This window comes from Lingula anatina, chromosome 1, assembly GCF_051362555.1.
Source record: "Lingula anatina isolate TDL-2025a chromosome 1, LinAna3.0, whole genome shotgun sequence".
In the NCBI taxonomy this organism is placed as follows: Eukaryota; Metazoa; Brachiopoda; class Lingulata; order Lingulida; family Lingulidae; genus Lingula; species Lingula anatina.
Genome location: NC_141767.1, coordinates 15704796 through 15719195, shown reverse-complemented (window position 1 = coordinate 15719195; position 14400 = coordinate 15704796). Strand labels below are relative to the sequence as shown.

General features: G+C 33.3%; 1 protein-coding gene across 1 annotated transcript; it reads right to left on the bottom strand.

The window, feature by feature from the left end:
- Positions 1-12: 12 nt before the first annotated feature.
- On the bottom strand, positions 13-13557 carry LOC106166020 (ATP-binding cassette sub-family D member 3). Its single transcript, XM_087010056.1, has 24 exons — positions 13397-13557; positions 12731-12785; positions 12442-12497; positions 11813-11953; positions 9521-9590; positions 9306-9332; positions 9023-9093; positions 8668-8791; positions 8441-8497; positions 6509-6561; positions 6230-6319; positions 5999-6068; positions 5742-5811; positions 4866-4963; positions 4563-4654; positions 4247-4344; positions 3985-4051; positions 3289-3430; positions 2882-2947; positions 2474-2587; positions 1963-2058; positions 1583-1687; positions 1312-1368; positions 13-1104 (listed from the first exon to the last, which is right to left on the bottom strand). Exons 1-24 carry the CDS (start codon positions 13522-13524, stop codon positions 1027-1029), a joined length of 2025 nt encoding a protein of 674 aa, XP_086866182.1. The 5' UTR covers positions 13525-13557; the 3' UTR covers positions 13-1026.
- Between the last annotated feature and the right edge of the window lie 843 nt (positions 13558-14400).

Here is a 14400-nt window from a genome sequence, read left to right as displayed (position 1 = left end):
TATTAAAACAAATTTATGATAATCTGTTTTTCTTTATTGGCATAATTTGATAAAATTTTGTTTTCAAATCATTTCAGTCCACAAACTTCACTTTGAAGAGATTATTCATCACAGCAATTCATAACTGACTTGATTTACATAATTTTAGGTCTTCTGTACATTAAGGTTATCAAACTGGCTTTAAACATCTTATATACAATTTTCATTATTTGTTAGACTTAATAAACATGACTAATAACTGGCCAAAATTCATTGCCAATTTATCCAATACTGTACATGATATGTACATCTTGTATAAAATCTTACCAATTCCACTCCATAACATTTTCTGTCAAAAATGGACTCTTTAAATAAATAATTCTAAGTATTGGCCCACAAAAAAGGTGTTACATCTAAAATTAGTACAATCTTATGCTGATTCTAAAACTTGGTATGTTAACAAGCAAGCATTAGAAAATAAAAATAATAGCATGGACTTTGTGGGCCTGCATGAATGAAATTTGCCTAGTTTTGGTAGCAAACAAGTGTACAAAAGAGAGAGAAATTGCCATATTGTCATTATTGAAATGCAAAGATAGTTGATAAAAACAAAATTATATTATCAAAAATAACCCAAGTGAACATAAATCTGGAATGAACTGTATTAGCCTCTAAATATCCTTACCAGTCAAAGTACATAAAAATTGGTGAAACAAATATTAGCACAATGCCAACCAGATGTATCTTGGCAATTTTCTATATACGTTGTTAAATTTTTATGGACATAACTAATCTTTTATCAGTCTGTGCAACATCAAGATTTAAGCTTTTCAAATTTTATTTTTATGCAGACATTTCTGAAATTGAGAAGAGCAAATGTAGCAAAATCTGAGCAAAAAAAATCCATCAAAATTTAATTTGTTTAATATTACTGGTGTTCAAGATTGAACTGTAATATGCTCTTCAACTGATGACATACTTTATCGCATAATTACAGTGAAGTTTTGAGACAATTTAATTCACATTATCCAATCTCACTGGTCTTAGTTAAGACCCAAATTCTGTGGTTTCTGGAGTTATTGGTTTATATTCATAACTTCCACGACCATCCATATGTAGATAGTACTGAAATATATAAGAAGAAAACCAATTTAGAAATTAATAACAAAAAAATATTTAAATATTTAACTGCTTTTCTATATCGAGATAGATACATAAATGGAAGTTTTTTTCCAGGAATTGGTGATGATGGTGTGTGTGTGTGTGTGTGTGTGTGTAACTGACCGAAAAGTCATCTAATAATTTGTTTAATGAAAAAAGCATGTGCCTTACCTCATGATGCTTCCATAGTGACTTCCTATGAGACACTGTAAAAAGACTGATGCCAACCTGGAACACAAAATTGTTGTTAAGTTCTGAACTCCCTGGATATACACATTATTACCTTCTCATTTCATTGCAAGAACTTGCTATCATTTATTTCCAGTTCATTTCCTCTTTCTAACAACACAGCTTCCAAGGCTAGTTATTAAACAGATAAAGGATTCACTGCTAAACTTCAGATAATTTCAGAAAAGTCTGATATAAATACAGCATTACTTACCTCCCTACAGTGCTGGTACATGAATCCTTCCACGTCTACACTCACTGCACTAGTACACTCATCCAAGATAGCAAACTGGGGTTTATGGTAAAACAATCTAGCCATCTGAAGAAGAAAAAAAGTTGGCCATCAAAAGGAATAAAATGTTAGGGATGAACTACTTAACAAAATGTTCAAAATTAATTTTTCTTCCATTCTTCACTATATCAGAGAAAAGAATTCATTTGATCAATGACATTGTGAAATTCACTCCAGAACACTGAAAACAGGCAACTGAAATTTTTACGTGCTAGCTTAACTACAGAAGGTTAATCTCTTAATAAAGATGATATCTGTTCTATCCTTAATTAATTATAGTATATGACCAGAAGTCTACATACTGCAACTCGTTGTTTCTCTCCCCCACTAAGTACATCCATCCAGTCTTGTATAGAGTCCCAATTTCCTTCTCTCTCAGCAATGTAAGAAAGCTGAACCTGCATGATGAATTAAAAGCCAGACATTGATCAAATATGCAGAGTAATAAAGTATGGAAGAATCAAATACTGACAAAATATTATGAACAAAGTAGTCTGGGGAAGTCATGTATAATGATGTATTGGTAAAATATTCAAAATAAAGTAAGTTTGAGTATGTTTTAAGTAGTGATTAAATAAGGTCATTTTGAAGATATGAATATATGATCTTTGTGACTGATTAAAAGGTTTGTAAAATGTTTACAATTAACAATATTTTTCCCTATTTCTATTCACCAATTTAATGTAAAAATAAACAAAAGTACCGTAACATGGATACTGCACAAAACCAATAATTAATCATTACACCATATATCATAATAATTAATATCATATATCTGAGTTTGTAAGAAGAACATCTATATTAAATTCTTACCTTTTCCATGAAATGATCTAGGTCCTTGTCAATGACACCTTTATCAATCATGTCCTGCTTGGTGTCTGGGTAGATGACCTGGTCTCGCAAAGTACCTAATGTCATGTATGGTCTCTGTAAAATTGTGAAGCACAGAAATATATTGTGAATACCTTCTGAATTGTAACTTACATATATTTTTCATACTTGTTTGAAGTGACATCTGCTCAATTTAACATCACCCTAATAAATTTTAAGGTGACAAAGAATAACTATGTACTTCTTTTACAACATCATCTAAATAATTTTTTTGATAATAACGAATAACTGTGTACTTTTTTACCACACCATCTTAAATATTGTAATTTATTCACATTAAAAAGAATAATTATGCATGTTATTTGATATTCCCAAAAAGTTGTCCCTCACCTGTGGGATGTAGAAGAGTTTGGTTTTGTCAGGCTTGGTCATTGTACCACCAAATAGTGGCCAAAGCTGAAAAAATTATCATTGTTTCAAAATAATAATAATAATAATAATAATAATAATAATAATAATAATTTCATAAATTAAAATTTGCAACTGCAAAATAGAAACTATTTACATACTATTAAAATGAAGCAAAAAAAAAAATTCATATAACATAGTCGAATCCATTCAGTACTTAAAGTAAGATCTAAACTACATATTGCATATTAAACAGCCGACAGCTTAGAAACCGTTTCGTTTGTTCAAAAAGCACTGAAGGTTATTTTCAACCTTTTCAATCCTTCACTTTCTGTTTCTGATTGACCACGCTAGCTTTGAGTATACTAGCTGAATGGGTTATTGTTTACCTCTCCAAGTATTCTGAATAGAGAACTCTTTCCACATCCATTGGGGCCACACACTAGCACATTGATCCCAGACTTGACCTCAAAGTTCATCTCCTTGATAAGGACATCACCATTGGGGGTAACCAAAGGGACAGATTCAAATCTGAAAGCAGAATGACAGCATGAAAATATATTTATTACACATATTTTAATATTTTAAAAACCATAAGACAGGCATGGAATGAAACTGAACAAGGCTAAATATTTGCTTTTTTATTTATCGAGAACTATCAATACAGAAGGTGTTTGGTCAACTATGGCACTTACTAACATAATGATATGACAATTAAAAGGTTTACAAATCTTCCCGTATTGGTAGCTTGCATAAGGAAAGCTATTTGTGCCCTGAATAGTGCATGAGTTATGAAGTTTGGGAGGTTCAAAAGAAAGTAAGGAGGTGAAAAGATCAACTTTTTCAAAACTGGAACCCAATTTTAAATTTGATCATGACTAGCTACATACAGGCCTGAATAGTAAATACAGAAAAGGATTCCATAAAAAGTTGGCAGATTCCAAAATACACAAAGCAAACATGATACTGAAATATTTTGCACCCTGGAAAGGAAAACTACTTTCTGTAATATGAATAATGCACGGTATACAACACATTGCAGCATACATAGTGCAGAAGTAGCAGCATTCAGTATAATCACCTACTTGATAATGTAGTCCTGGTAGCAAACCCTTCCACTTCCTGGGATCAGTGGCACTGAGGGTTTTTCACCTGAAGTAAACAGTAGAACATACAATTTCAGGCCATGAAAATTCAACAACACAGAGTTTTTTCCTTTTCCTCATTGAAACAGAGAATCTATAGTTATACAAGCAAAACTCTTTACAGACACATTTATACCTACTAGCAAGTGCCTGATGACAGCACTATCACCCTGAAAGCGGAGCAGCTTTCCATTCTACGTACCTTCAGCATTCTGTTGACTGGACACCATGGTTCTCTGGTACTGCCCTTTGTTCAGGTCATCCAGGACCTTCATCAGGTCTGTCACCCTTGATGTGAACCTGCAAGTGACCAACGGTCAAAGTACAAGACTTAAACAGATGCAATTCCAGAGTTAACTGCTCTGTTATGATCTATCACAGTTTTTATTTTATTGATATTTCCTCTCTATCCAGGATAAAAGCTGACAGCATAGATACAATTGTGCCAATTAGTTTTTACCCTGGGGGGTTATGTTTTTAGCAAACAGGTAACTCTAGAACAAGAGAGAGAATTTTACCCAGCCAGTCTGGTCATTTCCCTGCCAGCAAGGATAACTCTTCCAATAGCTTCTGCCATTCTGACCAACATCCTGCCAGACTTGTAGTAGTCCTAAAGCACAACAAATAGGCTGTATGTCTATTTTTAATGATACTTTTTTCACTATTAAACGAGGACCAATTTCAGTTTTGAATAATATTGCCATTTAAAACAACTTAATTAAAATCATTACCAATCCATTATTAGTTTTCCATTGACCAAAAGTTATTTTAGATGACATGAGCTGTATTTCATTTGATCAAATGCTCTGGACTCTTCTCACCTCTAGCCTCTCACTGTGTGAGGTATGTAAGTGTCTAGGGTTTGCCAGGTCAAGGAAGGGACGGCTTACGACCAGATATCCCACCAAAGTGGCAATGTCTGTAACCAATAATTTTACAATCAAAGAATAAACAAATATGACCAAAATTATTTGATGAAGGTGCACAACATCATGCCCTGTAGATGAAAATAAATTAAGTTTTTTTTTTGAGATGATTAATTTTTTACCAGCATCAGAGATGGGGAAAACTTAAGAGTTAGTGAAGAAACGAAGAACCTGCACCACAAGGAATCTGTAGGTCCTAATTATGTGCTTGTCTGAGCTGGTGTTTTATTTCCATTAGCCTATGATTTATTTTTATTTATTGCATTTTCACATAAACTTTGCTAATTAAGTGGACTTGCATAATCAAAAATGTTGCCAGTCTGACTTTTCAGGCGGTCATGACCGGTTGGACAGACAGTTTCCCCATGTCTGCTAACATCAGTGGTATATCGCATAAGAGACGATGAAAAACCCATTTCACTGGAAAATACTTCTGTGCATATGGCTGAACTGATACACAACATTTTAAATCTGATGCCTATTATCCAATGTAAAATGTATCATCTACTACAATAATTCTTAAACATCAAGGTGCTGTGAACTGTGAAAGATTTCTGTAATTTATAAATTGTTTTGTATATTTACAAACACAAAATTAAGCATCCCCATGGACTACATTATGCTAAATCTTAGTTTGGATTCCTTTCATAAACAAGATGAGCTCTTGACAATGCAAAATATAAAGGACTTAAATATAAAATACCCAAGAAGATCATTTAAAATATCTAAATGGAGAAAGAAAAACATTGGCTTAAAAAACTCAGCACTCACATTTTGCTACTATGTTGTCTATCAGTCCCATATTAAACCGGAAGTTTATGAGTGTTCTTAAATGATCCACCTAAAACCAAAAAAGAAATAGAGACAATTCACAGTATATTTTTTGTCTTATGTTATATGAAAAAGGTATATTTGCTATTAAACAATATTATTATACAACAATGCACGTATTTGTAAATTTATATGCAACAAATTGACCATGCTTTTAGCTTTTGTTTCTGCAGTCAGACAGTATGCTGTATACTTGCCAGTTTCTTAAAAGTTCCTTCTATTGTGACTTTTTCTCTTTTGTTTCCCTGGTAAAATGCTACTTCTTCACTGGAACAGAAATGGACAGTCCAAGTTCAAAACATAAGAAAGTGCAACATCAGTATTTTTAAAACTTTTGAACTTTTTCAAATTTATAGCACAGACAGTAGTAAAACTGTCTCTATAATATTTCTTTTTTGTCTTCCCTTGCAATAATTAAAAATACTAACCTATTTGTAATGAGTCTAGAGTTGACATAGCGGAATTCTCCCTCATACTTTTGTTCTATCACAGTCATTTTTCCAATAGGTCTTCTAAGCCTGAAAACACATGCATAACCAGTGTAACAAGTATTGCTTATTATATTATTTTTGGACTTTTGGTGTCTACAAATACACAAGAAATGGAAAAATAAATTATGACTAACACTAAAGTTCTTCATGTGTGTTTTTTTAAGTTTTAGCCTACAAGTACCAAAAAGCAGTAACACATCAATGCAGAACACAAACCTAGTAAGTATAAGTCCAGAGACAGCTAAATAAGCCAACATGTATCCTGGACCCTGAAATAGTACAAAACAAAATTAAAAATGAAATTAATAACAGATACAAAGCAATACAAGGCAGCAAAGCTGTCAAATGTACAGACAAAGAACAGAAAATAAAGATGCAAATAAGTGAAAAATTAAATTTTCACAAAAAACTGTTAAATTGCCAGAAAAAATTACCAAACAGACTGCGTTGCCTATTGAAGCTGTATGTTAGACCCATGTTTCTTTCCTGTAAGTTTGAGAACAGTAAGTGACATGATTTCCCTTAAATGGTCATCATAGGAGCAGTGCCCAAAATAGGGGTTTCTTCAAATTTTGATGCAACATTACATAATGTTTAACAGCATAATGACAATCAAATGTTATTAATAAAATATTAGTAACATGGACATTCAGAAAATGTGACAAGCAAAAGTCTTCAAGATCATGGAACTTTAAAGTCACACCTTGAAAATGCCAATATGTGAAAAATTAAATTTTCACAAAAAACTGTTTAACTGCCAAAAAAAAAAAATAAATAAATAAAAATACCAAACAGACTGCATTGCCTACTGAAGCTGTATTTTAGTCCCATGTTTCTTTCCTGTAAGTCTGAGAACAGTAAGTGACATGATTTTCCTTAAATGGTCATCATGGAAGCAGTGCCCAAAATAGGGGTTTCTTCAAATTTTGAAGCAATATTACATAATGTTTAACAGCTTAATGACCATCAATTTTTAATTATAAAATATTTGTTTCAAAGATATTCAGAAAATGTGACTAGCAAAGGTCTTCAGGCCCATGGAACTTCAAAGTCACGCCTTGAAAATGCCAAAATGTAAACAAGACAGCACTGTTCTGAAATGGGTTTATTTCCATTTTTAACACTTTTTTAACATAAAACAAAATAAACATTTTACTGCCATTTTATATGACCAACTAAGAAAATTGATGAGATGGGAAAAGTATCAATAGAACAGTGTTAAATGTCCAATTTCCTCCATTCTGAGATTCTGAACATAGTGGATGATTGAATCTGACAAACTGCAATGATATGAGTTTATTTCCATTTTTGACACTTTATTACACAATACATGATAACAAGTTTACCATGTTTTTTACATAATCAACTAACAATGTTGTAAAGATGCAGGAAATATCAAACAAACACTTTTAGGCATCTTATAATTTAAAAATGAGACTGTTAACATGCCTAATAATTGAATCTGAGGAAATGTGAAAAACAGTATAACTTCTAAAATAATGGCCCGATTATGCTGATTTTCGAACTCAACCTGCGTTTTAGTAAGATTGACCACTCCTGTGAGTATAATTACAATTGGCCAATCCGTTTTTCTTATATTGTGTTATCAGTGTTGTATTTATATTGAAAATAGTGAAAAAACAGCATAAATTCCCTAAAAATGGCCCAATCATGCTGATTTTCGAACTTGACCTGCGTATTATGAATATTCATCAGTTCTGTAAGTTTCAAGTCAAATGGTAAAATGGTTTTCCACTTATCGTGTTATCGGTGCTGCATAAATGCTGAAAAAAGTGAAAAAACAGCATAAATTCCCTAAAAGTGACCCGATCATGCTGATTTTCGAACTTGACCTGCGTATTATGAATATTCATCAGTTCTGCAAGTTTCAAGTCAAAAAGTAAAATGGTTTTCCACTTATCGTGTTATCGGTAAAAGTGCACAGCGACGATGGCGACGACGGCGCCGACGGCGACGACAGACGCAGATGATGGCTATATGTACAGACACATCTGTGTCTGTACATAATAAAAGTCCAGAACATCAGTCAACTAACAGCCTATGGGATTTCTTAAAATTCCCTGTAAAATATTTTCACAGTCATTTATATACCCGAAACTATTTCTACTTAAACTCTTAGTATCTTACCTGAATACCAATGGCTCCAGCTAGTTTAAAAGCATACAGAAAAATATCAAGTACAGGCTGAAAAATAAAGAGATAATATCAATATTGCATCCACTTAAATGCAATCAGAAAATAATCAGAAAAGACAGTTCTCCTTTAGCAGTTTACAGTTTCTTACACATAAGCTTCCACAAAATAAAAAGAGTAAAACACGCACAATACACTAATAAAAACATTAAAAATCTTACCTTGCTTAAATTGGAATAAAGTTCCCCAATACTTTCACAAAGCTTATCAACATCTTGTGTCAGCAACTGGTCAGCATTAGAAATTCGGTTGTCTAAATTACTCATCTTGTAGTATGTAAACCCCCTACAAATATAATCCTAAATCTTTATACAACATAATGTACTTAAAATGTTGTAAAAATGTTTAACTGTACTTCATTTACAAATAACATAAAATGAGAGAAGTTCACAAAAGACAACTACACCTAATATGGATATGGAGACCACCACCTTTCATGTTCTTCAAATATCTGCCCACTGGGCAAAAAGAAGGAATAGGTACTGCTTTCATTAAAAAGAATTAATAAAGACAAACCTGAGATATTTGTCGTACAGGTAATCTGTGAGTCTGGTTCTAAAACGCAGTTTAACTTCATTTAATCCAAACTGTAAGGTAAAGATTTAGTAATTAAACCATTATTGGCATGTTATTTCCTTGTACAGTATGTGAATATTGGTTAAGATAATACAATTGCACAGTACAATGCAGATAACTTTTTAATGTCATAAAACAGAATCCCCTCAAAGCATTAACATTATTGGATATTTTTAAAAATCAGCCCAATTGTTTCACAACATTCAACATAATTTCCACTTACTTTCAAAACATTATTCATCAAGGAGATCTGAAATAGAAAATGGCAAGATTAGTCAATTTTCCGATAAATTCTTACCTTAAATATTTGTTGTAGATAACGCAACGTTTAATACACAATTTTTAACACATTCTCATCTCTGTACATTTTCTTAAAAGTGAAAAATAGATAATTTAGATATATGAAAAATCTGAGTTGCTCAGTCAGTGAAGACTTACCAAAGGCATGGCATATATGAACTTGAATAAATGTTTCTTAAAAAGTTGCATGTCTCTTCCAATAATTGCACTGCAAAGAACAAATGTATAATTAGTCCGATTCTTGTATAAAGAAGCATATTTAAATTTTAATTTTCTCTAAAAGTAGGAATATAGGCCCACAAGTATCTTAATTTGCATCCCCATTCAAAACAGAAAACAAGGCAGCAAAGCTGTCAAATGTACAGACAAAGAACAGAAAATAAAGATGCAAATAAGTGAAAAATTAAATTTTCACAAAAAACTGTTAAATTGCCAGAAAAATTTACCAAACAGACTGCGTTGCCTATTGAAGCTGTATGTTAGACCCATGTTTCTTTCCTGTAAGTTTGAGAACAGTAAGTGACATGATTTCCCTTAAATGGTCATCATAGGAGCAGTGCCCAAAATAGGGGTTTCTTCAAATTTTGATGCAACATTACATAATGTTTATCAGCATAATGACAATCAAATGTTATTAATAAAATATTAGTCACATGGACATTCAGAAAATGTGACAAGCAAAAGTCTTCAAGATCATGGAACTTTAAAGTCGCACCTTGAAAATGCCAATATGTGAAAAATTAAATTTTCACAAAAAACTGTTTAACTGCCAAAATAAATAAATAAATAAATAAAAATACCAAACAGACTGCATTGCCTACTGAAGCTGTATTTTAGTCCCATGTTTCTTTCCTGTAAGTTTGAGAACAGTAAGTGACATGATTTTCCTTAAATGGTCATCATGGAAGCAGTGCCCAAAATAGGGGTTTCTTCAAATTTTGATGCAATATTACATAATGTTTAACAGCTTAATGACCATCAATTTTTAATTATAAAATATTTGTTTCACAGATATTCAGAAAATGTGACTAGCAAAGGTCTTCAGGCCCATGGAACTTCAAAGTCACGCCTTGAAAATGCCAAAATGTAAACAAGACAGCACTGTTCTGAAATGGGTTTATTTCCATTTTTAACACTTTTTTAACATAAAATAAACATTTTACTGCCATTTTATATGACCAACTAAGAAAATTGATGAGATGGGAAAAGTATCAATAGAACAGTGTTAAATGTCCAATTTCCTCCATTCTGAGATTCTGAACATAGTGGATGATTGAATCTGATAAACTGCAATGATATGAGTTTATTTCCATTTTTGACACTTTATTACACAATACATGATAACAAGTTTACCATGTTTTTTACATAATCAACTAACAATGTTGTAAAGATGCAGGAAATATCAAACAAACACTTTTAGGCATCTTATTAGTTAAATAATGAGACTGTTAACATGCCTAATAATTGAATCTGAGGAAATGTGAAAAACAGTATAACTTCTAAAATAATGGCCTGATTATGCTGATTTTCGAACTCAACCTGCGTTTTAGTAAGATTGACCACTCCTGTGAGTATGATTACAATTGGCCAATCCGTTTTTCTTATATTGTGTTATCAGTGTTGTATTTATATTGAAAATAGTGAAAAAACAGCATAAATTCCCTAAAAATGGCCCAATCATGCTGATTTTCGAACTTGACCTGCGTATTATGAATATTCATCAGTTCTGTAAGTTTCAAGTCAAAAGGTAAAATGGTTTTCCACTTATCGTGTTATCGGTGCTGCATATATGCTGAAAAAAGTGAAAAAACAGCATAAATTCCCTAAAAGTGACCCGATCATGCTGATTTTCGAACTTGACCTGCATATTATGAATATTCATCAGTTCTGTAAGTTTCAAGGCAAAAGGTAAAATGGTTTTCCACTTATCATGTTATCGGTGCTGCATATATGCTGAAAAAAGTGAAAAAACAGCATAAATTCCCTAAAAGTGACCCGATCATGCTGATTTTCGAACTTGACCTGCGAATTATGAATATTCATCAGTTCTGCAAGTTTCAAGTCAAAAGGTAAAATGGTTTTCCACTTATCGTGTTATCGGTAAAAGTGCACGACGGCGACGACGGCGCCGACGGCAACGACAGACGCAGATGATGGCAATATGTACAGACACATCTGTGTCTGTACATAAAAAGGCAAACAGCTTTATTTGTACTAGATCAACTCCATTTTGACTGAGACATAATGCATTAAGCTGGGGGTTGGGCGTTCATCAACTCCCAAGATCTCTCTTCTTACAGGTGCACAATTCCAATATCTGGCCTGGAAATTAGCCATTAATCTGAGTCAACAGACTAGTAGATTTGGTGTGTAAAATTTCTGGGGGAAAATCTTTCACTGGGAACCTTTATGGCACAGAAGGTACCATACCTCTCAATGGAAGTCCCATTCTGTATCATCCAGACATCACAGTATGTGCGACAGACTAGGGCCACAGCTACCAGTAACATGTAGCCAGCCTCTGCAGAGACCCAGCTTGGAATCACAATCTTTAAAATACGACATAATCTCCTGGAAATGACACAGAAATAAAAATATGAATGAAACAAATATATACTCGAAATTATTACATGACAATATGCAACAAGATGTTCAATCTTCAGAAACTGAAAGTAAGGTTGGTTTGGGTATAAGAAAACATTTAATCTTTAGAGAAATCTTTAGAAATTGAGAGCAAGATGGGGTTAAGTATAAGAACTATGGAAACAGAATTGAAAATATATTCATCATTTTTTCAACATCACACAGGGATATAACCCAGCTGCTCAGATAACCAGTAGGGACATTGAGATGTAAGCAGAAATTTTACTAACAGTTAAAGGTGACCACTTTATTCACAGTTAAAATATGTTGGTGCATATATCAAACTCTACTGAGATATTTTCATCCATCGTTTTCATAACAGAGATGCAGATCAATTTCAATTTGGAAAAATCTATGAATGGAGGGGGGGGGGGTGCATGGCATCATTTTGGCAGCTACTGTTGAATATATTTTACCTGAAGAAGACACCATCTACTGCTGCTTTATCTCTGCCCTTGTCTGCAGTTTTTTCCTGAAAGAACATCAATAGCAAACATCCTGTATTGACTCTGTGTAAGAAATAAATTTTGACATGGACCCTACCATGATCTTTGAAACTTTTTCGATTTTGTTTAAATAATGTATAAATATGTACAAAATGTGTCAAATGAGCTTTTTTCATATCTTAAGTCCTACTTAATGTGTATACAGGGTATATACCAAATTATGAAGCAAAATAAACAAGTACAGAGTTACAACACGAACCCTTTCACGGCGCTCTTGTTCAATTGCCTCAGAAAGGTTAAATGTGGTCTTTCCTCTGCAATGAGAACAACTGTTTGTAAATGGTCATTGTCATAATTTCATAAACAGCTTTATTTCAAAACACTAGTCTACAGAAACTGACTATCCCAAATTTTCAAAACATTTCCTATTCTCCATTAATATTTCATAGAGAGATTTATAAATCTTTGCTTTATCTTTATCTGAGTGATATTAAAGTTTGACATCTTTCCATAACTAAATTATAAAGCAAATGTGTTTGTGGGGATAGAAATTACAGTTAAGTAATATGCGCACTCTTTTTTCAGCAGTTCACCCAGCAGAATGTGAACTCTGCTCAGACTGAATAGATAATAGAGCAGCCTATTTCTTGTATTCATAGACCATAGCTGAAACAATACCCATCCCTCCCCTGCCTATAAAAAATCTAGCCACAATCAAACATGTTCCGGCATGCAAACTGATACACACAAACGCATACTACATTGCTCAGTATTGCACAAATGAGTGCTACATTACTCAATATCATACACGTAAATTCTGACAGCTCACGCCGTCAAGGGGTCACTTTCTGACCCCAACAAGAGAGCAAATAATTTTCGGCTTGTAATCACATAAAATTGACAATTAAGGACAAAAATCACAAACCTGTTTAACTGCTTTTTGCCGTTTGTTTGCCATCGTGTCCGAGCTATCCACCAAAGTACCACTACGCCTGCAGCAACAGCGGAATTCCGAGGAGTTAGTTTCTCCTGTAATTTACTCCAGGCAGCCATCTTGAAATGAGTTGAGGGCAAGGTGACGGGGTCAAAGTCTAAACTAACGCAATACATGGGTGTCTTGACAAACGTGTGACTCGATCTTTGCGGTCATTGGGACAGTTGCGCCTTTGTAGTGATCATTTCTTTTAGTTTTCAAAACTAGTAAATTTCCATTCATAATATCAGATAACCTTAATTATTAAGCAGAATAAACATTTTTTATCACTATAGACACGAGAATTTCTTATGAAATTTCTTTTAGCTTTAATTTAAATTTTGTTTAAAAAATATAATTGGTATTTGAGCAGTTTTAGTTTCTTAAAGCATTTGGCATTCATTGACTTTTACCTCATAACAGTAAGACTGTTAGAACCGTAGGGGGGAATCCTGCGAGGGGGGCATCCCTACCTCACCCATCGACTGTAGGCCTATTTTTTTAATAGAGGAGAACCAAAGCATGAGAACCAAATCAAGTCGGTCAAAGCATGAGACTTTCCTAGATTGATTAGACTTTTGACGTGCTAGTCCGCCCCCGGGCCAAGTCCGCAACCGCCCCCTCCCTTTATCACGAATGTGATAAAATGAATCTCGCCATCCGTCATTTTGACAGGTCACAAGATACATGATAGGCTATGTGTAAGCGCAATAAAACAAATGGTGGATACAACACAGATATAGACCCTAAACCGCGACTCGCAAGCAAAAACTAAACTTTTCAGTAATCATTAAAGTCTCAATATGGTATTTATTTTTGTGTGTTGAGTAGGCCTACAGATTTACAGTTAGTCAACGATATGTACAGTATGTTATGTGGGTTGTATGGCCTGTATTGTGACTAAGTCTTTGGTTAAGTCCTAGAAATATTATGCAATCATCAACAAAAAGAAAAAT

What these genes read in the sequence shown, in the direction of transcription:
- LOC106166020 (XM_087010056.1), bottom strand. Translation starts at nt 13,524, where the DNA reads ATGGCTGCCTGGAGTAAATTACAGGAGAAACTAACTCCTCGGAATTCC. An exon ending in TCTAGACTCATTACAAATAG is followed by an intron (nt 6,069 to 6,229) that starts GTTAGTATTTTT and finishes TTTCTGTTCCAG; the next exon opens with TGAAGAAGTAGCATTTTACC. An exon ending in TACCAGGACTACATTATCAA is followed by an intron (nt 3,431 to 3,984) that starts GTAGGTGATTAT and finishes TTCTGCTTTCAG; the next exon opens with ATTTGAATCTGTCCCTTTGG.